The sequence below is a fragment of the Mytilus trossulus genome, chromosome 5, assembly GCF_036588685.1.
Source record: "Mytilus trossulus isolate FHL-02 chromosome 5, PNRI_Mtr1.1.1.hap1, whole genome shotgun sequence".
In the NCBI taxonomy this organism is placed as follows: Eukaryota; Metazoa; Mollusca; class Bivalvia; order Mytilida; family Mytilidae; genus Mytilus; species Mytilus trossulus.
Window position 1 is genome coordinate 15,188,715 of NC_086377.1, and position 27,461 is coordinate 15,216,175.

General features: G+C 32.9%; 1 protein-coding gene across 1 annotated transcript; it reads left to right on the forward strand.

The window, feature by feature from the left end:
- LOC134718568 (uncharacterized) lies at positions 1-27,200 on the forward strand. Its single transcript, XM_063581176.1, has 13 exons — positions 1-229; positions 5,890-6,142; positions 6,771-7,252; positions 8,580-8,678; positions 12,346-12,408; positions 13,018-13,098; positions 13,878-13,981; positions 15,771-15,854; positions 17,156-17,460; positions 18,596-18,771; positions 19,797-19,969; positions 21,372-21,592; positions 25,685-27,200. The coding sequence occupies exons 2-13, from the start codon at positions 5,896-5,898 to the stop codon at positions 25,924-25,926; spliced, it is 2,277 nt and encodes a 758-aa protein (XP_063437246.1). The 5' UTR covers positions 1-229; positions 5,890-5,895; the 3' UTR covers positions 25,927-27,200.
- Positions 27,201-27,461: the final 261 nt, after the last annotated feature.

A 27,461-nucleotide genomic window follows, 5' to 3' on the forward strand; every position in this document is an offset into this window, starting at 1 on the left:
TCATTCAATTGGTATAATTGTCGTTTTTTTATTTATATGCAATAATTTTTATTTATATGCAATAATTGCATTATGGGAAATTGTTTGACGTCACAAGGTCAAATTTGCAACAACGTTTGTGATTGGTCGATATAGTCGGGCAGCCCCTGCTTGACTCACATGTTGAAGTTGGCACGTTCTCTATGAACTCCCCTGGTTTGATTAGCTGTTGATATCTATATATGAGAAGGTAACGTTTTGTATAACTGTTTGCATTCCCCCTTTCTTTCTCAACACGAATGCATGACCAAGAATTAAAAAAACGCGTCGCCCCACTAACTAAATCTTGCGTTCATGCGAGTCCGGCATTGCAGGCTGATACTGTTAGTGTTACTGTTAGGATTATGTACCCTTGTGTTGATTCAATACTAAACATATGGAAAGTTTATAGAAAATCCATAGTCCAAATAATTATGACGTCTGGCAAGGCTATTTTGATTTTTTTTCTTGGACGCCTTCCTGCGACCAAAATAGCCTTGCCAGACGTCATAATTATTTAGACTAGAACATGGATCCACAGCCTTTTCTTTTTAATCTTGTTCCCTCAAATAAGGCAATTTAATAACTGATAGATATCGGAGTATTGCTCGAAATTTCCTCAAAACAAGTTTATTACTGTAGTTATAATAATGGTTAAAACAAATAAAAAATGAGCTCAAATTAAGTACACCTTTTAGGGTGCACTTGACTGGCTCAGCACCACTCCAGATGTTTGGGAATTTACAGGTTGCTTATATTTTTTTGTAAACAATTAATAAACACAAGGATTTATATAGTAGTCCTACTATATAAATCCTTGATAAACACAAGCACATTTTAGAAAAGCAAGTGAGTAATCTATGTTTGAAATTTTGTGGATTTTCTATAGAAATCTTGGTTTATTTGCCACAAAGTGCTCGCTTTGTTTATAAAAAATCCGCAAACCAGAACTGGAAGTTGACAGCAGGTTCATCAGATGGAAACACTTGTTGGAAACAGTTGGGGTACATCTAATAACCAATGTAAAAAAGTGCCGAAATATGCACCACAATGGCCGTTTATGGAAAAATTGGAATGTGTTCTAGTTCCCATCTCTGAATCCCCGAAGTAGATTTTTTTTCAACGCCCCACTGTGGTTAATAATTACTATATGTCTTTGCATATTTCAAAACATATTTTTCTTCAGGAATTGTTAGCTCTCTAGAACTTTTATTTGTCAGCATATTTTGTTCATATTTATACACGAGCTATATATTATTCATAGCCTCTCATAGGACAATTTTGAATTTCAGCCAGATTCACTTTTATTTCAAGGAGAAATTGCCCTTTATATGATTGAAAATTTGTCGTTTCCAACTTGTTAGCACTGATTAGGATTATACCCCGCTTTAAAAAAGGGGGGGGGGGGGTATACTGTTTTAACTCTGTCTGTCCATCCATCAGTCCGTCCCATGAATATTTTTGCATTTTTACTCAGGAACTACAATACAATGATTTCTGAAATTCTGTTTCAGGGTTTATGTAATACAGCTATACCGTTTGATGTGTTTTCAGATTCATCACTCAACAACTTCCTGTTTACCGAATACTTGTATGATTTTACACATGTCTTTGATAGCCAAGTTGAAAATTTTCATCACATTTTTTCAGGAACTACAATACAATGATTTCTGAAATTTGGTTTCAGGGTTTATATAAGTCAGCTATACTGTGTGATGTGTTTTCAGATTCATCACTCAACAACTTCCTGTTTACCGAACACTTGCATATTTTTACACTATTAATATTATCCACTTGCGGCGGGGGTATCATCAGTGAGCAGTAGCTTGTAGTTTCACTTGTTTTATATTTTGAATGGATTAAATTTATATTTACATTAGGAAAATGGGGAAGGGGAGGGGGGAATTAGTCCTTTAATATACAAGTAAATATTCCAAATTGTATGTTGAATGTGTCACCATCTTGTTGGTGTTTTGTTCTCCATCCATTGATTTTCTCTCTTTATGGCACCTCGGTATGGATACTTTTGCTTAAAATGCATAAGCCCAAGAACAGGATTTATGGCTCTTTGTTTGACAGAAAAGTGTCATTTTTAACGCCTGTCTAATACTGGACATTTTATTGTATACCATTGTCTGTAACTTTCAATTGGTGAATTGTTTATAACACATTCTGTTTCAACTTGTCAATATTCTGATTTTGTCAAATAGGGAGAGTATGCAAGAATCTGCTTAATAACACCTCCTTAAAATTTAGATAACTGAGGTTTCTCCCCATATCTTAGAAGAATTTGACTCCTGTTGATGCAAATCGTTGTCTTTAAGTATTTTCAGCTATTTTGTGAGAAGTACACGATTGCAAATGTACATATACTATTTTTTTAGTCTGAGGATTTCAGTCCCTTTTTAGCTCACCTGGCCCGAAGGGCCAAGTGAGCTTTTCTCATCACTTGGCGTCCGGCGTCCGGCGTCGTCCGTCGTCGTCCGTCGTCGTCCGTCGTCGTCTGTCGTCGTCCGTCGTCGTCCGTCGTCGTCGTCGTCCGTCGTCGTTAACTTTTACAAAAATCTTCTCCTCTGAAACTACTGGGCCAAATCAAACCAAACTTGGCCACAATCATCATTGGGGTATCTAGTTTAAAAAATGTGTGGCGTGACCCGGTCAACCAACCAAGATGGCCGCCATGGCTAAAAATAGAACATAGGGGTAAAATGCAGTTTTTGGCTTATAACTCAAAAACCAAAGCATTTAGAGCAAATCTGACATGGGGTAAAAATGTTTATCAGGTCAAGATCTATCTGCCCTGAAATTTTCAGATGAATCGGTCTATCGGTTGTTGGGTTGCTGCCCCTGAATTGGTAATTTTGAAGAAATTTTGCTGTTTTTGGTTATTATCTTGAATATTATTATAGTTAGAGATAAACTGTAAACAGCAATAATGTTCAGCAAAGTAAGATCTACAAATAAGTCAACATGACCAAAATGGTCAGTTGACCCGTTTAGGAGTTATTGCCCTTTATAGTCAATTTTTAACCATTTTTCGTTAATTAAAGTAATCTTTTACAAAAATCTTCTCCTCTGAAACTACTTGGCCAAATTAATCCAGACTTGGCCACAATCATCTTTGGGGTATCTAGTTTAAAAAATGTGTGGCGTGACCTGGTTAACCAACCAAGATGGCCGCCACGGCTAAAAATAGAACAAAGGGGTAAAATGCAGTTTTTGGCTTATAACTCAAAAACCAAAGCATTTTGAGGAAATCTGACATGGGATAAAAATGTTTATCAGGTCAAGATCTATCTACCCTGAAATTTTCAGATGAATCGGTCAATTGGTTGTTGGGTTGCTGCCCCTGAATTGGTAATTTTGAGGAAATTTTGCTGTTTTTGGTTATTATCTTGAATATTATTATAGATAGAGATAAACTGTAAACAGCAATAATGTTCAGCAAAGTAAGATCTACAAATAAGTCAACATGACCAAAATGGTCAGTTGATCCGTTTAGGAGTTATTGCCCTTTATAGTCAATTTTCAACCATTTTTCGTAAATTAAAGTAATCTTTTACAAAAATCTTCTCCTCTGAAACTACTGGGCCAAATTAATCCAAACTTGGCCACAATCATCTTTGGGGTATCTAGTTTAAAAAATGTGTGGCATGACCTGGTCAACCAACCAAGATGGCCGCCACCGCTAAATATAGAACATAGGGGTAAAATGCAGTTTTTGGCTTATAACTCAAAAACCAAAGCATTTTGAGGAAATATGACATGGGATAAAAATGTTTATCAGGTCAAGATCTATCTGCCCTGAAATTTTCAGATGAATCGGTCAATCGGTTGTTGGGTTGCTGCCCCTGAATTGGTAATTTTGAGGAAATTTTGCTGTTTTTGGTTATTATCTTGAATATTATTATAGATAGAGATAAATTGTAAACAGCAATAATGTTCAGCAAAGTAAGATCTACAAATAAGTCAACATGACCAAAATGGTCAGTTGACCCCTTTAGGAGTTATTGCCCTTTATAGTCAATTTTTAACCATTTTTCATAAATCTAAGTAATCTTTTACAAAATCTCCACTGAAACTACTAGGCCACAATCATCTTTGGGGTATCTAGTTTGAAAAATGTGTCCGATGACCTGGCCATTTAACCAAGATGGCCGCCACGGCTAAAAATAGAACATAGGGGTAAAATGCAGTTTTTTGCTTATAACTATGAAACCAAAGCATCTAGAGCAAATCTGACAAGAAGTTAAATTGTTAATCAAGTCAATATCTATCTGCCCTGAATTTTTCAGATGAATTGGACAACTGTTTGTTCGGTTGCTGCCCTCCAATTGGTAATTTTTAAAGAAATTTTGCCGTTTTTGGTTATCTTGAATACTATTATAGATAGCGATAAACTGTAAACAGCAATAATGTTCAGCAAAGTAAGATCTACAAATAAGTCAACATGACCTAAATGGTCAATTGACCCCTTAAGGAGTTATTGCCCTTTATAGTCAATTTTTAACAATTTTTATTAATTTGGTAAATTTATGTAAATTTTTACCAAATATAGTTCTCTGTTACTAATGGGCAAAGTTCATGATAGATATAATTGTAAGAAGCAAAATCGTTCAGTAAAGTAAGAACTTCAAACACATCACCATCACCAAAATACAATTTTGTCATGAATCCATTTGTGTCCTTTGTTTAATATGCACATAGACCAAGGTGAGCGACACAGGCTCTTTAGAGCCTCTAGTTTAATATATAAGGCACAATGGGTACTTGCTTCCATTTGTGTAATCTGAAGCTGGATATACTATTTTTTTTTTAAATAGGACCATGCAGTAACATATATGCAAGAAGCCAGAGAAAACAGTACAACAATATTTTATTTAGCATGTTCAAAAACAAAATAAATGAGAATTTACGTTTTATTCAAACTGTTAAATTGTGACTAATTTTTGATGAAAATCTATTTGTCCCAGTTATCTGTATACCAAAGTCATGACTGAATTCAGTCATCTTGCACTACAACTTTCATCTTAATTTATTAATTGAATATTCAATTGATAATACATTAAAAATTGGAGATTGCCATCGGGGTCACCCCTACCCCATCATGTTTGAACATATTTTAAATGGTTGAGATCCCCACCCCTAAACCATTTATTCTTGTATGTGACAATAAAACAAATAAAACGAAATATTACATGTAGGGGATGTCTATGGGGAGCACCCCCATCCCCTTATGTTTGTTAAATTGTAAATGGTCAAGATCCCCACCCCTTAACCATATTCTTGCATGGGATAACAATGCAATTCAAATGAAATATAGGTAAAGTCTGTGAGGGTCACCCCGCCCCCTCATGTTTGATAAATTGTAAACGATCAAGATCTTTGTACCTAGACCATATATATGTTCTTGTATGGGACAATAAAACAAATCAAATGAATATGTGACCATAGGAATTGCAAATTAAGGGAGCTTTGTTTGGGAGACTTCGTAAGTTCGTAACAGCATCTTGTTACAATTACTTCTTGTTATAAATGCCATTATGGGTTTCTTGGGCACTCAGATACATTGTAACACAGGCCCGTGGTTGCTAATTTTTATAAAAATGGACTATTCTTACTTCCCTGTATATCTGTCTGGGAACCCAAGTGCCTGTGAAATATAAATAGAGAGGAGAGGATAGGGATATACATGTATTAGAAAAAATATTCAAAATCAATGCCAATGGAAACCAGTATTATATGCACAAGTGAGTTAAAATAGTCCAGTTGTGTTCCCAAATTTCAAATATTTGGTGGCAATTGTCATGATATTTTAGGTGAACGATTCAGGCTCTGATCAATAATTGGTTTCCATATTTCTGTTTTTAGGTTTATATGATGTCAGGTCATATAAAGGTTTCACATAGTGAACTTTGTTATGATGCTGAGGTCTTATTGCCACTTAAAGAAGATGTTTTGGAGAGGGAGACACTCAAATCACAGTTTCCTTCAGCAGTGGGTTTGAGGTACCATGTAGGAGGGGTGTTGAAAGCTGTTGCAGCTGATACAAGAGGGTTTTCTTCTCCAGATGGAGGTTGGGGAACAAGAAGATATATTGTTGTAACAACAGCAGAATGTGCTGGTATGTACATTCATGGTTGGTAGAAAAATCAATTATTTTTTTGTACAACAGAACTACAGGATGTACAGGTGCTGAGCTCTTTGTATTGATGAAACTCAACAAAAAACCTAATAGCTTGGCAAAGATCAGTTGCCCACTTTTGTTGCAGATTGATGAAAAAAAAGTTCAATGAATTATGTCTCGAACAGGCTCTTTTTAAACCTATATATTTTGAGCAAATTCTCATGAATTTTTTTTGCAATACTATCGAAGGATTTAAAAGTATTAGTTGATTGTTCTTTAGGAACTTTGAAAATAAGATATCTGAGTACTATACGACGACTGTGAGTGATTTTGAGCTTTCTACTGTTTTGGAAAATAAGGGTTGAAACAGATGATAAAAAGGGTGAAAGGATTTTTGATACCTAATTTAAACTTCAGTACTTTTAGTTGAGTACATGACGGCCAAAAAATGTGTTGAAAAATTATGGTATGATACCGTCTTCATCTGTGTCTTTAAGTTGGGATACATGTACCTGAAGTAATATCTTTCCAAATAATTGTTTAGTTTAAAATTTTGTCATGATAATCGCCAACTGCTTTAATTTTATCTTTTTAATTTTACTATGATAATATTTACTTAATATAGGACAAGCAAGAGATATCATTGGCAACAGGCCAAGTACAAGTGGATTGGCTCAGCAGATTACTTCTGTGTTTAAGTCGTCAAAAGCCACTTCACACCCAAGGACACATTTCTCACCAATACAGGGAGCTGCCTCCAGAAAAGACATTAGACAACAAATGAAAAAGAAGAAGAAGTTATTTGAAAAGTCATATAAAGTTGTTTTTATTGGAAATATAAAATTGCCAGGCATTCTGTGTGCAGATATTATCCTAGAAGAAGGATTAATTAACATAAGTTCGGAGGATACAGAGGACACTATTAAAAACAAACTACTTGACATATTTGACAGCACTGACAAAGATCCCACCAAGATCATTTTTTTATCGTGCTCACACAAAAAATTATCCAAACCAAATGTACCATCAACATTCAAATTTGATGGAATAGGGCTGAAGGCTCTGATTGGTCAAGGGAAGCTTTATGTTCTCGTCGAGGGCCCTGAGGTTTGTACATTGTATTTTATCATTCATTGTACAATATTTCCAAAAAAATGGAATTAGAAAAATTCTGGTAGATTCAACACAAGAAATGAATATTGATATACAAAAAATAGTGTCCTGTGAAAATATGGAACAAGTGAAAAACTACAGACTTTGATTAAGAATATTACATGCAACTTTAATTCAGAATTACTGGAAAATAACATGAACAGTTTAAAGGAAAATAACAAACTCTTTCTTTTATACAAAAATATTAAAGTCAAACAAGACCAAAAATTTTATCTTCATCCAAATTTTTGAAACAAACTAGACATTTATTTACAAAAAGTTAGAATTAGTTACCATAATTTGATCATTGAAGGGCAGATAATCTAAACATACCTCAAAACAATAGAACGTTACGTCGTGTCCAACTTGTAAAACCTTAGATGAAAATCACTTTCTCCTCCACTGTCAAATCAATAATGCTTTACATATAAAACCTTTTAATGCCATGGCAATAGATAATGCTATGTTTCCAAATCTATCTGATACTGAAAAACTAGTAGTCCTACTAAATCCGTCAAATATAAACCAAGTGTCAGAAAAAACAGGTTCCTTTATTATGTTTTTAACAACAGTCTTTTAAGAACTGAGGACAGGGAACTCTTAGTTAGTTTTACTTGTGTATATTTAGATATGTGTGTGTTCCACTCAGTTATTTTATTGTTGTTGTTATTTTTGTTTATGTTAAAAGTATAATGTTACTTATATGACAAATACAGTTTAATATTGTATAACTATACATGAAGGACAACTACACATAAGCATTGATCACAAAGTTAACTGTTACCTGAGACAGTAAAACACCTACTTATAGTTGTATGACAAAATATGGGCCGCAAAATATTTATTAAAGAATTAATAACATCAAAGAGGGGGGGGGGGGGGGGGGGCAAGAGGGGGTCCAATAAAAGTTAACAAAAAATACATTCTCACAATAACAGATAACAAAAAAAGTAAAAGTCCTATAACAGCAACAGAAATAGTCAATAACAGATAACAGCATTTTTTTTCTTCAGAATAACAGATAACAAAGATTCAAATTGGCCCATAACAGCATAACAGTTATACCCCTTGCCCCCCCTCATCAAAATGTATTATGAGTCTTGAGGGAGTTGCAATATCCATTTAAAGGAAAGAAATATAATTTAATGTAATGTTCTTATTTTAGGTGCAGATTTTTACAATGTTCGTTAACACACATAAAAAGTTTTCTAATTAGTGACATAGTATATTACTGCAAAAATATTGATAGCTAGTTGTTTTACAAGTATGAATTCATTTTTAGTTTGAAAATGATAAGGACATGATGGATCAAAACAAATTAGATGACACAGACATGACAGACGAGGAACTTCCAGTATTCGGCAAGACACACTCTTTACAGGTAATTATGCAGCATCATAACATTTTAGAGCTCAAAACCATAGAACACAGGATATAACACATGTAGTTTTAATCGACAATAAATCAAACGTTTCTTAGTGGTGGTCGCACTATAGTAATCAGTCTACAGCTGCCACTCAAAACAAAATCATGTCTAGCATGTACCTAAAATTTGTGATTTAGGCTTTTATTATTTTGCATGTGGATAGATCACATGAAGGTGATAAAATCTGCTCTTGCTACATGTAGGATGATGGTCTTTTACCTTCAAGTTAGATTAATGTTTTTTGGCTGGATTTTGCGAGTTGAAAAATCAGCTGAATTATAATATGTGAATGTTGGTCGCAGGGAAATACTGTATTTTTAATATTTATCTCAGGAACTAAAAATCGCAGGCTCTTCATATTTGGTATGCAGCTTCTGTATGGGCTCTCACATCAATGAGATGTGATTTCAGAGTGAGGTTTGTAGCTCTTCTTCTTGTTTTAACAAAAACTGGCCCTTTCTGTCTTTGACCCATTTCAATTTTACATGATTCATGCTTTCCTATATGATGTGTTCACTGTTCATATGGAATCATTTTTTTTAAGAATGTCTTTCTGTAATTCTGTTTTGTATGAAAAAATAATTTGTACATTTTATAAATACAGGATAAAAACAATATTTGTACAGTGGCAGAAAATTGTATTCGTACTCGACACACAACAGGTATGAAATGCTTGGTAATCCTATCATACTCACTCTATGTACCTATAGATTAATATTCTTATCCAAGTGCACTTCATGTATATACTGATACATATAATATATTTTTATGTCGCCTGTTTTTTATATAGGGGTCACTTTGACAAAATCCATCTTTCCAAAACCTTTGCCGCATGCACCGCAATGTTGTCACACATTTTCATTGCAGTTTTCTTAACTACATGCAGCAGACTTTTAATATTTTGGAGAATGCTTTATCTGGAAGTACTATGACGCGTAAAGCATTTTCATGGCTTTGCTTAATTCCTATTTAATACCAAAAACTTTGATATTTAAGGCATGCTGGTCAAATATGTATGCAAAATTTCATTGCAGTTTTCTTTACAACTACATGCAGTACAGACATTTGATATTTTGCATCTCTATGCTTTATCCTTTAGAATTGTTTTTCATTGCACTGTCACTCAACTACATCCTGTTTATCAAAAACTTTGAAATTACACATGGTGGACTGCGGACATAAATAATGTGTGCAATGCTATCAATAAAATGCAGGCGACATACAGGTTCCCTTGAAGACAGTACAGTCTAGTTTGTAATTAACAATTGTGCATGTAACACTAAATAGCAATCTTGTGACACATTCAGATAAATGGACCATCATGATGATGTTAACGTTAAGCTTTTCATGAAATAAATTTTATATCTTTTGCCCCTACAACAATTTTTTTTTATATAGATCGATTGACTCGCTGACGTTCATTCTTTTATAAAACATATTTTCATGACCACACTTTGTTAGCTAAATTCATGCATTTTTAAAAATGATTTTTTAGTTTGTTTATGGTTGTGACATTTACCATATTAACACTTTTCAGAAGAAAAATGACACCTTTGCATTAAAATTATGAGGGGGGATGTCTAGGAAAGGGAAAGAAAAAATATTGAGTATCCAAATTGTCTGAAAATGAGCAAACAACATAGGGCCATGTGAGCTATTGTTGTCACTGAGCGTCCGTCCTTGTCATAAATTTAAATAAAAATCTTCTCCCACTCTGATAATAACTGAACAGATTGGGACCAAACTTGGCAAAAACATTATCAGGGTTTCTATTTAAAATTGTAAGGAAAATTTTGATTCGTCAAAAACATGACTGCCATGGCTAAAAATAGACCATGGCATCCAACACCTGGGTTTTGCATGTATTTACTTAAAAACTGTTACAGATATCAAAATTCTAGTATAAGATTAAATTGATAAGTACATAATAAGATCTACCCATACAGACATTTTAAAGTCAATCTGATATTAACCAGTCCAGGTGGTATGGCCTTTTATTTAATTTTTCTCTTTTGTGCACTTGAAAACTGCAAAATGAAAATTGCAAATTGTTCAGCTCATTAAGATCTACAAAAAAGTTAGCAGGGGCAAAATTGTCAGTTTTATTGTACATGTACATGATGTACATGATGTATCTCACTTTAAATACTTCAAGTTTTGTATTCTTCGCATATTTTTGCTTATGACTCTGGAAAACGGTACATTAGCTAGATCCAAAAAATTGCAAATTGTTCAGTTGATTTAGGGCTACAATGAAATCATCAGGGGCAAAACTGTCAGAATTTCACATGTTTTTGCTTGTATCTTGAAAACCATTACACAGTTTTATAAGCACTAAATTAATGTTGAGCTCATCTACTAGAGCTTTAAAAAGTCCTCACAACAAAAAATGAAAAAATAACAAACAGAAAAAAAATAAAAGTATGTCCTCTAGGAAAGCAAATCAAATTAGCTGGAAAATTGTTCATAACATTATCTATACGGAGCAAAAACTATTTAGAATGGGCAAATCAAATAATGGCAAATGCCATTTTTGTAAAACAGAAAACGAAACTCTCACACACCTTTTTCACAACTGTAACATTATAATGGTTGTTTGGGAACACATTTTTGATGCGCTTAAAACATATAATGTACTAAATAACACAGTATATATTCCATTGAGCGAAGAACTTATCATGCTAGGAATGTACGATTACAAAAAAAAGTACAATGTCATAACTAATACGATTATGAATACAGTTAAATGGATTATTTGGAAATGTAGGAATATAATCAAATATCAGTCTAAAAGTTTTACTTCCAGCCAATTGATAGCATATGCAAAACGGGAACTGGGAAGTTTAATTGAATCTATGGACAAATCATTATCATCCAAAAAAGAAAATTTTGCAGCTGAAATAAAACTTATAATAAATCTTATGCATTAGTAAGTGACGAAATAATTTGTACTTACTTTCTTTTCCTTTTTTAGAACATAATACATCCAACGATAGAAATATACAATACACGCATTTACAAGGTCGAGCATGTGACCTATAAAACCACTGACCGACACATAACAATGTAATCCAGGTGTTAAAAGTACAAAAAATTAAATGCCAATTATATAAGTAAAGGTAAATTATTGTGTAGATTGTAGTGTGTTTTGGGGGACTTTTATTAATGCATTTTATTTACTGTAGAATATTGTGAACATTTTATACGCAAACTCAATCTGTGTAATTAATATGAATGTATAACTTATGTATGGAAAAAAATATTAAATAGATTTTTTTTTTATGATAGAGTCCACCGTTTATCCCTGGACGTTGGATCATTGTAAACACAGGGCCCCTTGTGTATTCTTCCCTGAGTTATACAAGGAAAATGTAATCAGGTGATTTTCAATAAATGTATTTCAAGTCTTAAAAAAAAAAATAAAAAAATAACAAACAATAGGTCTTAGCAGTGGGGTACAGAACAAAATAAAGGGGTCAATATGCATTTATTTGCTTATTTTTGCATGTAAACTATTGTATCAAAGTCAAAAGCATATGAAAGCTATTTTAATGGTAAACATGATATTCCGAGTTGAATTGCAATTAAATGTACACTTCTTTTTTCATGTGTTAATATGCAGATACCCCAAGCAGACACAAATGCAAGTATGAACAGTGACCAGGAAAATACAGGCTCATCCGCAGTTAGTATTTATGATTTAAGTTTTAGACTTTTTGTTGTTGTTTTTTTGTGATGAAATGAATAAACACTCATGGAAATATACAATATGGTTATTGTTGGGCTCCACAACATATGCTTTATTTAAAAAAAAAATGGCATTTGCTTCAATGACAGTGTTTATGTTTAATGTAAATCCAATTGCAAACAGCATTCCATGATGTGCTATAAGTTTTAAGTGTACAGTATGAAACTACTTCCCGAACAGCTCTTTGTACATGTTGTATGCAATAAATTGAATTAGTGTTCAGAGAGAGTCATATCTCTTGCACGTAAAAGACACCCTTGTAGATTTCGAAAAAAAGAGCAGGGTAATGCCGCTACAAGCAGCACTAGCACCTGCAAGTGGAAAGGGATTAATATAAGATGAAAAACTTGTTTCCCAATCCAGTATAATTAAATATGTTTAAACTAATAAATTATTATATGCAGTATTCTATGAATTTAGTGCTAAATATTACTTCAATATTTTGAAGTGTATGTTTCTGGTGTGTATTTTTGACACACTCCTGTAGGATAATAATCCTGAAGGAATTTATTGAACTAGGATAATATAGTTTTATGAATATTGTAGAAACCACAAACAGACATCACCAAAACTGTGCAAAGTCAAGATATAGTGGAAGGTGATCCGGAAGATACAGGCACACCGACAGTTAGTATTTACATGTAACTTAGCTATTCCATTAGAATGGATGTGAAAAGGTTTTATTATGAAATGTGTGTCATGCATCTTTTTAACAAACTCATTACATTATAAGTCTTTATCATGACCTCAAATGTTATTGCTTTTTTAAGATCCTAGATTGATTGTCATATGCAAACAGAACTTCAAAATTTTCAGTTTGTTTCATCCTTGTGAGCACTGTGGATTTAATATATTTCAATGGACTTTGATTAAACTAGTTACAGAGTATTCTACATGTTCTAGGAGGCACTATTACAAAATTTGCATTTTACATACAACAAGTACTGAAAATTTGTTATTGCATTAAAAGAAAGGCCCCAAATTTATTTCAATCTCTTGTTCTAAATAGCTCTTTACGCCACAGGTGATCAATTTTGATTTAAATCTACCAGTATCAGTTCTGAACTGAGTTTCTGTAATCTTTAGTAATGGACAATTCAGATATTTCAATGCCTGCCGAAACTATTATTAAAGAAATGTCAAAAAGAAAACAAAAGTGGCTAGGGAGATTTCATTTCAGAAAAATGGCAGTATTAACTGAATCTGTAAATAGTGAGCAGTAGGTCTTAGAAAGTGAAACCTGATTTAGATGACAAGCAGTATACATTTGTTAAAAAATCAAAATGAATTAAAATAACATGCATGTATGATACGTTGAAATGCTATATGTGCTGACCAAGAATACTCTGCAATTGTTTTACAATTTGAAATTGGTTAATTTTAAGACGGATTACCCTGTTTTATAGATAACATTTCATCCATCGTGCTTAGAACGTAGAGAGCGTAGATCTCGATTAAGCTTGCGGTCATCTACTGGTAATGATGCTCTGGCATGTCCTTCAACTTACAGGTATTTTATTTGTAGATAATCTGGACACAATTTCTTGATATAATGAATCACTGTTACCTATATTTTTTACTTGACCAGTCAGGGCTACTTCTTAAACAAGTGATTTCAGGATCACCTTTAAAAGTGATTTCGCTATTGAAAAATGAAAAATGTTTACAAAATTAGAAACAGACTTTTTAAAATCACTGAAATAAGTGATTTGAGATGTAAACATTAAATCACTTATGAAAGTGATTATAACATTTTCTTGATAATTTATCCACAAGCTAGATCTACATTGGGTTTAAAAAACAACTATTCTATTGAAAAAACAACTGAATACATACAAAAATGCTCTTTTGCTAAATTAGTATGTCAGTTTTAACAATTTATTTGGATTATGCTTAAACTGGAATAATCTGTAGATAAGGTCAAAACCTTGAAGTAAATCATTCTAATTATAAAGAAAACAAATCAGGTTACATAAATGTGTTGACTTTTATGTTATTGATAGAGTAGTTAATGAAAATTTGATTACAGAAAAATTCCCAAGGGTTCTTTTAAAAGCTTCAGCACACTAACTTACTGCCCCAGCGCACTGATGAAATTGATATATCAAGATTAAGATATTTGATCTATGTAGACAAATTACAGAAAAAATTGCCATTTTATGGAAAATTAGTGAAATCAGCATTTGAAGATCAAAGAAAACACCAAAATCACTTAAATAAGTGATTACTGAAATTTGAAAATCACTGAAATAAGCGATAATGAAATCACTTGTTTGAGTCATACCCCTGACTGTTGACTGACTTACATTTAAGTTTACTTCAAAGTTCACATCTTTCTTAGTAATACCAATTCACATACAGAATTTTTTTCTTATAAATGCTCACAAATCTACAAATTTTTTGTCATTCACAGCAAGCATTGGAATTTAACTCTTAAAACAACTCTTATACATTCTGCTGATCCCTGATTTGACATGTCAAATAATTTTCAACAAATGGCTGATTGTTTTTAGATAACTTCATTCGTAAATAGCTCGCCATCCAGTCTTAGTCATTTGTAAAGCATTGTTAACTTAATGTAACAACACAAACACTATTCTTAAAGAATGGTGAAAAGTCTTTTGTGTGTAATTGAATACGATTGCTTTATGAATCAATTACAAATGATTGAGTATAGTTTATAATTGGTTGGCCACAAGTTTAGGAATAAATTTAAATACTTTCTTGATGTATATGAATATACATTTCCGATTGTTTTGGGATATATTCGAGTACTTTGCAAATGTATTTGATATTGATTTAAGATTTAGGTTTGATTGATTGGTTAAGGTTTAATGCCCTATCAGCAGCTTGTGAAAGTTTTATGAATCTGGTAAAGTTTTGAGATTCGTAAGCAATCGTAAGAAAAATTTGTGTATGTGAAGTGTTATAACTATACATGGTAGATTCATCTAACCTTGTATTTGCATGCATCCTAGATAGTAGATTATCATCTAGGCAAAGTCATGTGTTTCGCAGTTGAACACTCAGACAATATTAAGAACAAGACAAACTAAGTGATAGTTGATTATTTATATTTTTGTCAAAGATTTGATACAAAAATCCAGCATACTTTATATGTATTTTTTCAATTGAATATCCGTATTGGTGACAAGTACCTAACCTGGAGGTTTCAACGTAAGTTGTGTCATAAATGTCTAACTTCATATAAACATTACAGACATAAAAAATAGCATTGAGTAAAAAGGAAAACAGAATGAATAATAGGTTAATCAAACCAAGATTTATTTATTACTTAGGTCATATGTCCAGCTGTTTGAAACTGAAATAGTAACAGTTGATGACTCCGATGATGAAGGTGACAAAACCATACCAATGGATGGGTACGTATTTGAAGATTTCATGTTTATTTATGTATACTTAAATTGCACTAAAATTGGGATTGATTTTGGGAGTTTTGGTCCCAAAAGTTTAGGAATTGGGGGCTAAAAAGGGCCCAAATAAGCATATTTTTTTATTTTCGCACTATAATTTAAGTTTAAGTAAATAGAAATCTATGAAATTTTGATACAAGGTTTATGACCACAAAAGAAAGGTTGGGATGAGTTTGGGAGTTTTGGTCCCAACAGTTTAGGAATTAGGGGCCAAAAAGGGGCCCAAATAAGCATTTATCTTGGTTTTCGCACAATAACTTTAGTATAAGTAAATAGAAATCTATGAAATTTAAACACAAGGTTTATGACCACAAAAGGAAGGTTGGGATTGACTTTGGGAGTTTTGGTCCCAACAGTTTAGGAATAAAGGGCCCAAAGGGTCCAAAATTAAACTTTGTTTGATTTCATCAAAAATTAAATAATTGGTGTTCTTTGATATGCCTAATCTAACTGTGTATGTAGATTCTTAATTTTTGGTCCTGTTTTCAAATTGGTCTACATTAAGGTCCAACGGGTCCAAAATTAAACTAAGTTTGATTTTAACAAAAAATGAATCCTTGGGGTTATTTGATATATGCTGAATCTAAAAATGTACTTAGATTTTCTATTATGGGCCCAGTTTTCAAGTTGGTTCAAATTGTGGTCCAAAATTTAACTTTGTTTGATATCAACAAAAATTGAATCCCTGGGGTTCTTTGATATGCTGAACCTAAACATGTATTAAATTTTTGATTTTAGGCCAAATTTTCAAGTTGGTCCAAATTGGGGTCCAAAATTAATCTTTGTTTGATTTCAACAAAAACTGTATATATGGGGTTCTTTGATATATGCTTAATCTAACCATGTATTTAGATTTTTGATGTTTGGGCCCGGTTATCAAACTGGTCCACATTGAGGTCTAAAGGGTCCAAAATTGAACTTTATTTGATTTCGTGAAAAATTGAATTCTTGGGGTCCTTTGATATGCTGAATCTAACCATGTATTTTGATTTTGGATATTGGACCATAATAGGTAATGTCCAATTTAAAGTTTTTAAGTTTAAGTTCTTAGACCACATTCATTATGTGTCAGAAACCTCTGTTGTGTCAACTATTTAATCAGAATCCAAATTCAGAGCTGTATCAAGCTTGAATGTTGTGTCCATACTTGCCCCAATGTTCAGGGTTCGAACTGTGCAGTCGTATAAAGCTGCGCCCTGCGGAGCATCTGGTTATCCCTTTCATTGGTGATACTTTTTTGTTCATTTTAGTGATATCAGTTTGCCAGAGTTATTAATAAAGTTACAGTCACAGGTTGACCTGGAGAAGATAACGAAATTCAATATCAACAGAAACCTTGTTTTAGATGGTGCTCGGAGAGCCATCAAAAGGAAATCCTTCTGTGCTAAAAGCAAGATAAGTGTGAAGTTTACGGACGATGTAGGAATCGCAGAAGGTGCCGTAGATGAAGGTGGACCAAAAAGAGAGTTCTTGAGAATGCTGATGAAAAAGATCCAATACCTGCACATTTTTGAAGGTCCTGAAAACAGAAGAATTTTGGCCTATAGTACATCAGGTGAATTTATATTGTCTCATCTTGGTGAAAGATTGAAAAAGGAATTTCATGTATTCTCTATACAGTTACATTTTTATGTCTCCCACTTTATAGGGATGGAGAGGTATTTTGTCATGTTTAATTATCAGTCATCTGGGTGAAGGTTTGCAATTGTTTCTCCATAGGCCGTAATGGTAACGTTTTCTTCTGTTGCTCAGTCCATATCGTTAACTTGGATATATATGATGGCTCGTTTTGAAGCTGAGAATTTCTTATTTGTGGTTAAATTTTCAGGGTACGAAGTGAGATTACTTTTTCTGTAAATTAGCAAACCCAGAGTATTCTTTTGTGATGCGGCTCCTTGTGGTCAAAAATCCCTGTTTTAACACAATAAGTTCTTTGAACTTTTAATAGCTCCATAGTTTTTACACATTTATTCTATGTCCCTCTACTTTCCTTATCACCACAAATGGTTAAGCTCAATCATTTGTAAAAAATAGAAACATGTCCAATATCAATACACAGAGATTTCTTGTACACATTACTTGGGGTTCCTCATCTAGAGCTGGTGCATTAGGGATCTTGACCCATCTCTCACAATAACCCTCACACCATTTACAATAGGGGACACTTTGGGGATCTAGACACTTGTTACGGTTTTAAAGGGAAGGACCATTTTTATGCCTCATTTATGGGCATTATGTTTTCTGGTCTGTTCGTTCATTTGTTCTTCCGTCTGTCTGTCCGGCTTCAGGTTAAAGTTTTTGGTTGAGTTAGTTTTTGATGAAGTTGAGGAAACTTAGTATACTTGTACCTTATGATATTATCTTTCAAATGTTAATGCCAAATAAGAGTTTTTACCCCATTTTCACGGTCCACTAGACAGAAAATTATAATGCAGATGGTGCATCCATGTATTAGGGACACATTCTTGTTTCCCTCATTTTGGTTCTGATTTCTGGAAGGTCTGTGAAACACAAAACAAACATGATATATATTATATCACTGAATCAGGGATTGATAATATATAGTTATGAATAGTAAAATTTATTCTTTGACATCTATCATGTCTATTAAGGCCTCTAAATGTTAAATTTAATATATCTTAAATCTTTTATCACATTTTAGCAAAATATTTAGTTTTGTTTTATTGTAGCCCTAGAAGACAATCTGTACAGAGATGTTGGATTATTCTTTTCCCTATCCATTGTACACGGAGGACCATCACCAAAATTCCTTTCTCCAGTTATGTACAATGCGTTGGTAGGACAAGCTGGAGAAAGGAATATTGAAGATATAGCAGATGGTGACTTGAGAGGAGAAGTTCAAAAGGTAGTATTTAGAAAGTATTGGATTGATAATAAGAATTGTTATAGAAAATAGGGGTAGAATGCAGTTTTTGGCTTATAACTCAAAAACCAAAGCATTTAGAGCAAATCTGACGAGATTAAATTGTTAATTAGGTTAAGATCTATCTCCCTGAAATTTTCAGATGGATCGGACAACCGGTTGTTGGGTTGCTGCCCCTGAATTGGTCATTTAAGGAAATTTTGCCGTTTTTTGTTATAATCTTGAATATTATTATAGATAGAGATAAACTGTAAACAGCAATAATGTACAGCTAAGTAAGACCTCGAAGGCTAGAAATAAGGCAACATTTGACCAACATGGTCAATTGACCCCATAAGGACTTACTGTCCTTTATAGTCAATTTTTAACAATTTTCATAAAATTTGTAAATTTTTAATAACATTTTCCACTGAAACTACTTGGGCCAAGTTCATTATAGATAGAGATAATTGTAAGCAGCAAGAATGTTCAGTAAAGTAAGATGTACAAACACATCACCATCACCAAAATGCAATTTTGCCATGAATTCATCTGCTTCCTTTGTTTAATATTCACATAGACCAAGGTGAGCGACACAGGCTCATTAGAGCCTCTAGTTTTGTTGATTAGCTTGAAGATATTGATTTGATTATTGGTTACAGATCAAGATCAAATGTTGTTCTGGTTTGATGAGATGTTGAGCACAGTTATGGTCGTTGGATAGTTTAAACTTTTTTATTCTTCAAGCTTGAAGAATTTGACTTGATGCTTGTTATATACTTTACACTGTTACAAGTTATAGATCATGATCGCATATTGTTCCAATAAAATGAATTTTTAACTGACTGTATAATGTCATGCAATACTCACAGAATGCCTGTTTTAACCCAATTTAAACAAATTAGCAGATAATTCTATTTTCTAAATATATATATATGTAGTTCTTGCTGGCTATATACCTATGTGCTAAATGTCACCTGACACTTAGATTGTTGATAGAGTTTTAATAACCTGTTTTTCTTTTTTAGTTAAAAGATGCATCAAGTTTGCAAGACTTGAACAAACAAATGAATGCAATGTCAACCCTGTTGATAACAGCGGGATGTTTCAGGCCTATATTGAACATGCAACAAAAAGATAAATTAATCATGGATATTGTCAGATTTTTGGTCCTGGAAAGAACCAGTACTCCTCTTCACCAGTGAGTAATATTTTATTTTTGATTGGAAAACTGGGGCCCTTTATAGGTTATTGTTCCGTGTTGAAGGGTGTACATTGACCTCTAACGGTTTACTTTTTTAAATTGTTATTTGGATGAAGAGTTATCAGTTGGTTATGTCATTGGCACTCATACATCATCTTCCTAAGTATTGTATGGTATTAGAGAGACAGGACTGACACTTCCATTCAACAGAAAATGAAATACTCTGGACTGAGTGGGTAAATTATAGATTAATATCTCCTTAAAGGAAAATGTCATCAATACATGCAATGACATGAAAAGTGGAGGGTATTAAGTATAAACTCTTTTTAAAAGTCATCAATGAGAAGTTTTTCACATGCAATCATTTCTGTTGAACTTGAATGTATTACAAAGCATCCTTAACCTGATAACCTGTTTCATCTAAAAGACCCTGCTGAAAATGGAAATGGTGACCTGAAGATGTTTGTAAACTATATAGCTATTATGAAACTTTTAACTTAGGTTTTTTCAACAACATTAAAGTCTTGTTGCAGGATATAATGTGTAATTCTTTTGTGAACAGTTAATATAGATGTCTCTCTTTCAAAGAATGAAGACATATTATTTAAGTGTGAATTCCTCATACAAAATTTTATCCATGTCATGACTTTTTATGCCCCATGTTTTCTGGTCTGTGCATTTGTTCATTCGTTCGTTTGTGCATCCGTCCGTTTGTCCCACTTCAGGTTAAAGTTTTGGTTAAAGTTTTTGGTCGAGGTAGTTTTTGATGAAGTTGAAGTCCTTATGATATGATCTTTCTAATTTTAATGCAAAATTAGCAATTATCCCCCATTTTAACGGTACACTGAACATAGAAAATGATAGTGCGGATGGGGCATCCGTGTACTGGGGACACATTCTTGTTTCTCTTTTGAAGTAGATATCTATAATTTGGTACATGGGTGCATCATGTCGAGGACATGTGTTGCTAACTAGAGTCAGTAACGAATCACAGTAACCTTTGACCTCGAAGTCAAATACATTCAAAAATTTGTCTAGGCTATAGGCTTTTGGTATTTTGTATGTGAGTATATATCACCTAATTTAAAAAAATTAGTGACCTTGACCTTTGACTTTAAGGTCAAATAATTAAATGAAGTCTATTTATGTCCCCAACATCTTCAAGTGCAACACAAAAGGGATATATGCATTTTCTTCCACCAAACAAATAGTGAGATGAGGTGAATTGTCTGTCGTGTCTTTCACTTATCATTCTCAAGATTGCCATTTAAAGATTATCACAAATATTATTCTTCTAATAGGTTCTATTTTTGTTTAATTCAGCTGAATACAATGCATATCTTAAATATGTTTACATGGTTGATATGTTGGTGTTTAATAAACTGGTATACAATTACAGGTTGCGTGATGGGTTACAGACACTTGATGTATTAACGTACATTCAAGAGCATTATAAAGCATTTAAGGATTTGTTTGTCTGTCAAGGAAATGAAAAATTGACCGCTGAAATGATGGAGGTGGTGTTTATGGATATCAAAATGTCAGTTCCAGGCAGCAACAGAAGACGGGACGAGGAGAACATTGTTGGATATTGGAGAGATTTTTTAATTGACTTGCAAGGTACTTGTAAAATATATGCCTCACATCTTCTTTTTATTATATAAACATAAAATTTGATTCAACACCACCACTTCTGGAAGCACATATTCTGATCTGGAATTTTAATTTTTCTATATGAAGGCTTAATTTAAAACATAAGAATGCTCTTGATCTTTAATACATGTATATTTTAATTCTTAACCAAAATTAGAGTTTCCTGCATTGCAATATTGTAAGGGACAGTCATTAGAAAGAAACTTATGAAACCAAGCATTATCAGAAACAGAAGAAAGTAAATATTGTTTGTTTGGATATATAGGGTAAAACTACCCAAAAGGACTGAATAGCATTCTTATATTTTCTATACATGTATGCCCTTTTACAAGACTTATGGTATAACGTTTACCGTCCGTCTTCAACATTTCCGACATTATCTCAAATACGCTTTAACCACTATGCATAAAACTGTATTGAATTGTTATATCTTTTGATTTGAGCTCCCTTTTGTTTTTTTACAAATTTCAAATTTACGTTTTCCAAGTATTGGGAGTTTTACTAAAGGGGTGATTTTCCAGTTTTTGGACAAGAACTTGAAAAAAAAATCACCAACTTACTAGAAACTGTTTAATTCTATTCACATGTGCTCCCTTTTGATTTTTAAACGACTGCAAAAAATTTGCGTTCGTATATTGCTATCACGTCTTCGTCGTCGTTGTCGTCGTCCGTAGACAGATTGGTTTCCGGACAATAACTTCAGTTTAAGTGAATGGATCTCTGTGAAACTTAACCAAAAGGTTCAATACCACAAAAGGAAGGTTGGGATTGTTTTTGGGGGTAATGATCCCAACCGTTCAGGAATTATGGGCCAAAAACAAGCATTTTTCTAGTTTCCGGACAATAACTTGTGAATAAATTTTTGATTGCTCTGAAATTGTACCACAAGGTTCAATACCACAAGTAGAAGTTGGGGGTATTTGCCAAAACCGTTTAGGAATGAAGGGCCAAAAAGGGGCCCAAATCAAGTATTTTTCTAGTTTTCAGACTAACTTGTGTTAAAGTTTATGGATATCTCTGAAATTGTACCACATTTTACAAAAATAAAATTTCTTAACATTTTTTTTTTGTGGGGGGGGGGGGGGGGGGTAAAAAAAAAATATTTGGGGGGGGGGGATTTTTTTTTCTTCAAGATTAACGAAATTACCCTTTTTTTGGAAAAAAAATTTGGGGGGGGGGGTGGGCAATTTTTTTTTTTTAATTTTAGGATTTCTCACAATTTATTTTGCTTTTTTTTTGTCTATAGTCTAAACACAGGTATTGCACAACAGCAGTGTATTGCGCAACAGCAAATTGTATTGCGCAACAGCATGAAATCTTCAATTGAAAATAAATTCAAATCATTTAACCAATTTTAAGTTCTTTGACTACATTTATTCTGTGACAGAAAACTATTATGTGTCAAATATTTAATTAAAATCCAAATTCAGCCTCTATCTCACAATGCATGTTAATATACCGAAGGCAACCAAGTTGCGAAGGAAATGATGTTTTTGACTTGTCCACAGTCAATCCCAACTTTTTTTCAAAAATTTGCAGATAAAAGTATACCATTCTTTCTGCTCTGCTGATTTGACTGAAATTATGTGCCTTCAACTTTGAAACTTCACCAATTTCACAGTCCATTGAACATGGAAAATGATAATGCGAGTAGGGCATCCCTGTACTTAGGACACATTCTTGTCATTGTTTTTATCTTTAAAAAAATTAGGGACCAGTGATATAATAAACCATGTAAAGACAGACTTTGTTTTTTTAAAGCAATTGCCAGGCAAGTTGCTTTATTCTTATGGGACATAGCCATTTTGACCTACATTACATAGTATAATCCCGTATAATCAAGCCTATCAAGATCAAGATCAAGCCAAATTTTAAACAGATTTTTCATTAAATGTTCTGACAAAATCCTACTTGTCTTCTTCTTACATACATAAAGACAAACATAGACAAACAACCGTTGTTTTGTGAAGTTACAAAATATTTTCATGAAGATGCATTTTAACATTTAAGTTGCCATTTGTTTTCTCTAATTATTTTGAAAGTCCGCATGGAAAAAGTGCGTTTTTTACCCCTGATATTTCGTTCTCATTATGTTTCATATAAATTTTAAATCATTTTTGTTGTTGAGTTAATATTGATTATTTCAATGAATTATTCCTTATACGATTTTATTTTGATTGTTTCGTGTTTTTATTTGCATGTAGTAAATTTTCTCTTTTTCATTCATAAAACTATGGTTCATTCATAAAATTGTTTTAAATTATTACGCACGTTATAGTAAAGAAACCGATGGTTATTCACTGTTAAAGAAGCACAATGTTCCTGTTTTGATTACATTGACACTGAATTTACTAACCTAATTGTTCAATTTCATCTTAGGGGTCGTTAAAATAGCCCCAAAACACGATTTTGTTCAAATCAACTCCCACGAAAATATAAATAGATTAACACGGTCTCACTAATTAGAGACAAGAAGCGTCAACAAGCGACTAGGAAGGGCAAATAAGCAACAATGAAATGAAATTGGCGACAAGAAAATGGAAATAAGTTACAAGATTGCAAACATATTTTCAACTCGATTGACCCTTGATTTGATTTCTTGTTGCTTATTTTCCCCTTTGGTATCGCTAATTTAATTTCCTTGTCGCCATTTTTTTAATTTCAAAAATCGCCTTTTTAGTCGCTTGTTGACGCTTTTTGTTTCTAATTAGTGAGACCGCTTTCATCATAGATCTGTGAATCACCGATTTGCCGAGATTTTGAAATGAATCCTCTGTTTGCACGTCGGAAATATATCAAACCCTGATTTTGGTGGACGAATTTCAAGTTGCAGGATGTCCCTTTCGTGGTGAAATTACGACTTTTGAGGAAAAACGATTTCGTCAATTATGAGGGTCTTGATGGGGGGGGGGGGGGGGGGGTGGTCTGTTATTCTGTAAACATTTAATTTTTACCCTTTTTTTCTCTAATCTTCAAAAAATTAGTCTATTCTTCAAAAGTGATTTTTTTACGCATTATTCTCTAATTTTTTCCCCAGTTTTCTTTGATAGAAGTATCGGAAACCAGTTCACATTGACTGAATCCTATAGTCTGTTATCACGAAACCAAAAAAAGTTTACAGAGTTTGTTTTCACTTTTATATTTTTACAAATTTCTTTAAATTTTAAGAAGGGAAAATTCTGTAAACACTTAACTTTTAGCGTTTTCTTTTATTAATTATTCAATATTCATTATATTTTTAGACCACACATTTCTCTAATCTTCATTTTTTTGCCCGTTATTCTCTAATCTTCATTTTTTAAGGGCATTATTCTATAATCATTTAACCCCATCCAAACCCTCAATTATGCCTTTGCAAAACTTAGCCGACAACGGAATGTGAAATGTAGTTGACACAGACAGTTGGAGCTTAATGTGTTTTTTTTCTATGCATAAAAGAACATTGCAATTTCTTCACGAGAAAGGAGAAGTTGCGATCGGGGCACGTTCAAAACTCTGTCACAGTAACTTTGACGCACGGTCCGAAGTCGTACGTGGACGTAAACAATTAGCTAAACATAGGCGGATCCAGGGAGGGACCCTGGGGGTCCGGCCCCCCTTTCGTGGGAAACATTTGGTTGATTATATAGGGAATCACTGAAGCATGACTGGAGCTCCCCCCTTTATGAAAAATTCTGGATCCGCCACTGCTAAAACAAGGAAACTGTCAATAAGATGTTTAAAAAAATGTTAACTACTACTAGTATACAGCAATTGCTTTTACAGCCTTTAAGGCTTTGATTTCATATTGGGACCTCATTGAGATGTGAAGCATAAAAAATATTGTTCATGTAGTAATATGAAAGTTTATTGAGTGAGGTTGTTTAGCTTTTATAGCCAACTAAAGTTCAACTTTGTTACATAACATTTAATGAATCAGTTATCCTCTTTGATTTTTGTATAATTATGACTATATGGACATTCCCTGCGATCAATTACTTACCTGGTTTGTATAAACATGAGTAAACCTCAACTGAAGTCAACATTTTGTATAAAGTTTTAATATTTGTCTTATTTCAGAAGATGAGGATGGTGAAATTACCTTAGGTGATGTTTTATCATTTGCAACTGGAGCAGACTGTGTACCTCCATTAGGATTTGATCCATCACCATCTATTACTTTTCTTCATGACTCAGGATTGTTTCCAAAAGCAAACACATGCTCAATGGAGTTGAAGCTTCCAGTTTCAGAAGATTTTAATACATTCAAAAAAAACATGACTTTTGGAATTGCAAACTCACCAGGCTTTGGACTGGCATAAACCATTCATGGGAGTCTTTAATTTTAATACTCTTCCATACTTCATCTTCATTTTTTGTCTTGCCTGGTACAAAGGTTGTTACAAATACAAATTTGAATATTTCTGTATAAATATATTGATTATATAAATTCTTATACAAATGGTATCATGTTGTCGTTGTCCATAGACATTTGGTTTTCACACAATAACTTAAGTATAAGTAAATAAAAGTCTATGAAATTTAAACACATGTTTTTTTTACCACAAAAGGAAGGTTGGGATTGATATTTGGAGTTTGGTCCTAACAGTTTAGGAGGAAGAGGCCAAAAGGGTAAAATGTTAACTCTTTTTTTTTTTTTTTATTGATTTCATCAAAAATTGAATTATTTGGGTTCTTTGATATGTCTATTCTAATCGTGTATTTGGATTCTTAATTTTTGGTCCTGTTTTCAAATTGGTCTACATTAAGATCCAAAGGGTCCAAAATTAAACTTAGTTGATTTTAACAAAAAAATAATTCTTGGGGTTGTTTGATATGCTGAATCTGAAAATGTATGAATTTTTATTATGGGCCCAGTTTTCAAGTTGGTCCAAATAGGGGTTCAAATTAAACTTTTGTTTGATTTCAACCAAAATTGAATATAAGGGGTTCGTTCTTTCACATGCTCAATCTAACCATGTATTTAGATTTTTGATATTTGGTCCCCATTATCAAATTGGTCCACATTATGGTCTAAAGGGTCCAAAATTGGAACTTTATTTGATTTCATCAAAAATTGAGTTCTTGTGGTTCTTTGATACGCTGAATCTAACCATGTATTTAAATTTTGGAAAATGGACCATAAAAAGTGAATGTCCAATTTAAAACTTTTCAGCTTTTAGACCCCATTCATTCTGTGTCAGAAACCTATGCAGTGTCAACTTTTTAATCACAATCCAAATTCAGAGCTGTATGAAACTCGAATGTTGTGTCCATATTTGCTCCCCATTTTCAGGGTTCCACTTCTGCGGTCGTGTCAAGCTGTGCCCTGCCAAACATTTTATTATGTTATAGTTTTGAACAAGTTCCAAAAAGAAACTTGGGTGCTTTATATGTTAAATTGTTGTTTGACTCAAACTGCACAGACATCTGAGTTTGATTATTTTGTAAAACATGTATAACAGTTAGGGAAACTGATGAGTTGTTGAAAATAAAATATTTAGATCTAATGTTATCATAATACTATGAACTTTTGTTTTGCAATTTATGGAGAACATAACTGTCAGGTTTATTTTCATTAAAATGTTTTATTAAAGTATGTGTTATGTGTATATATAGGTCCAAGTGCAAAAACCCACATTCTTACATGTATGTTTTTGGAAATTTATAATAAATTTTGAAGATTTTCATAAACACTTTTTAGCTCACCTAAGTAAAAGTCCAATTGCCATCAAGTTATGACCATCATTTGTCATAAAGTTTTCACATTTTCATTCTCTGAAACCTCTTGACAGATTTTAAGTAAAAATCGCATGAATGGTCAGTGCAAGGTCCTTAACAAATGACCCTACTTTGT

What these genes read in the sequence shown, in the direction of transcription:
- LOC134718568 (XM_063581176.1), top strand. Translation starts at nt 5,896, where the DNA reads ATGATGTCAGGTCATATAAAGGTTTCACATAGTGAACTTTGTTATGAT. An exon ending in AACAACAGCAGAATGTGCTG is followed by an intron (nt 6,143 to 6,770) that starts GTATGTACATTC and finishes TACTTAATATAG; the next exon opens with GACAAGCAAGAGATATCATT. An exon ending in TTCTCGTCGAGGGCCCTGAG is followed by an intron (nt 7,253 to 8,579) that starts GTTTGTACATTG and finishes ATTCATTTTTAG; the next exon opens with TTTGAAAATGATAAGGACAT.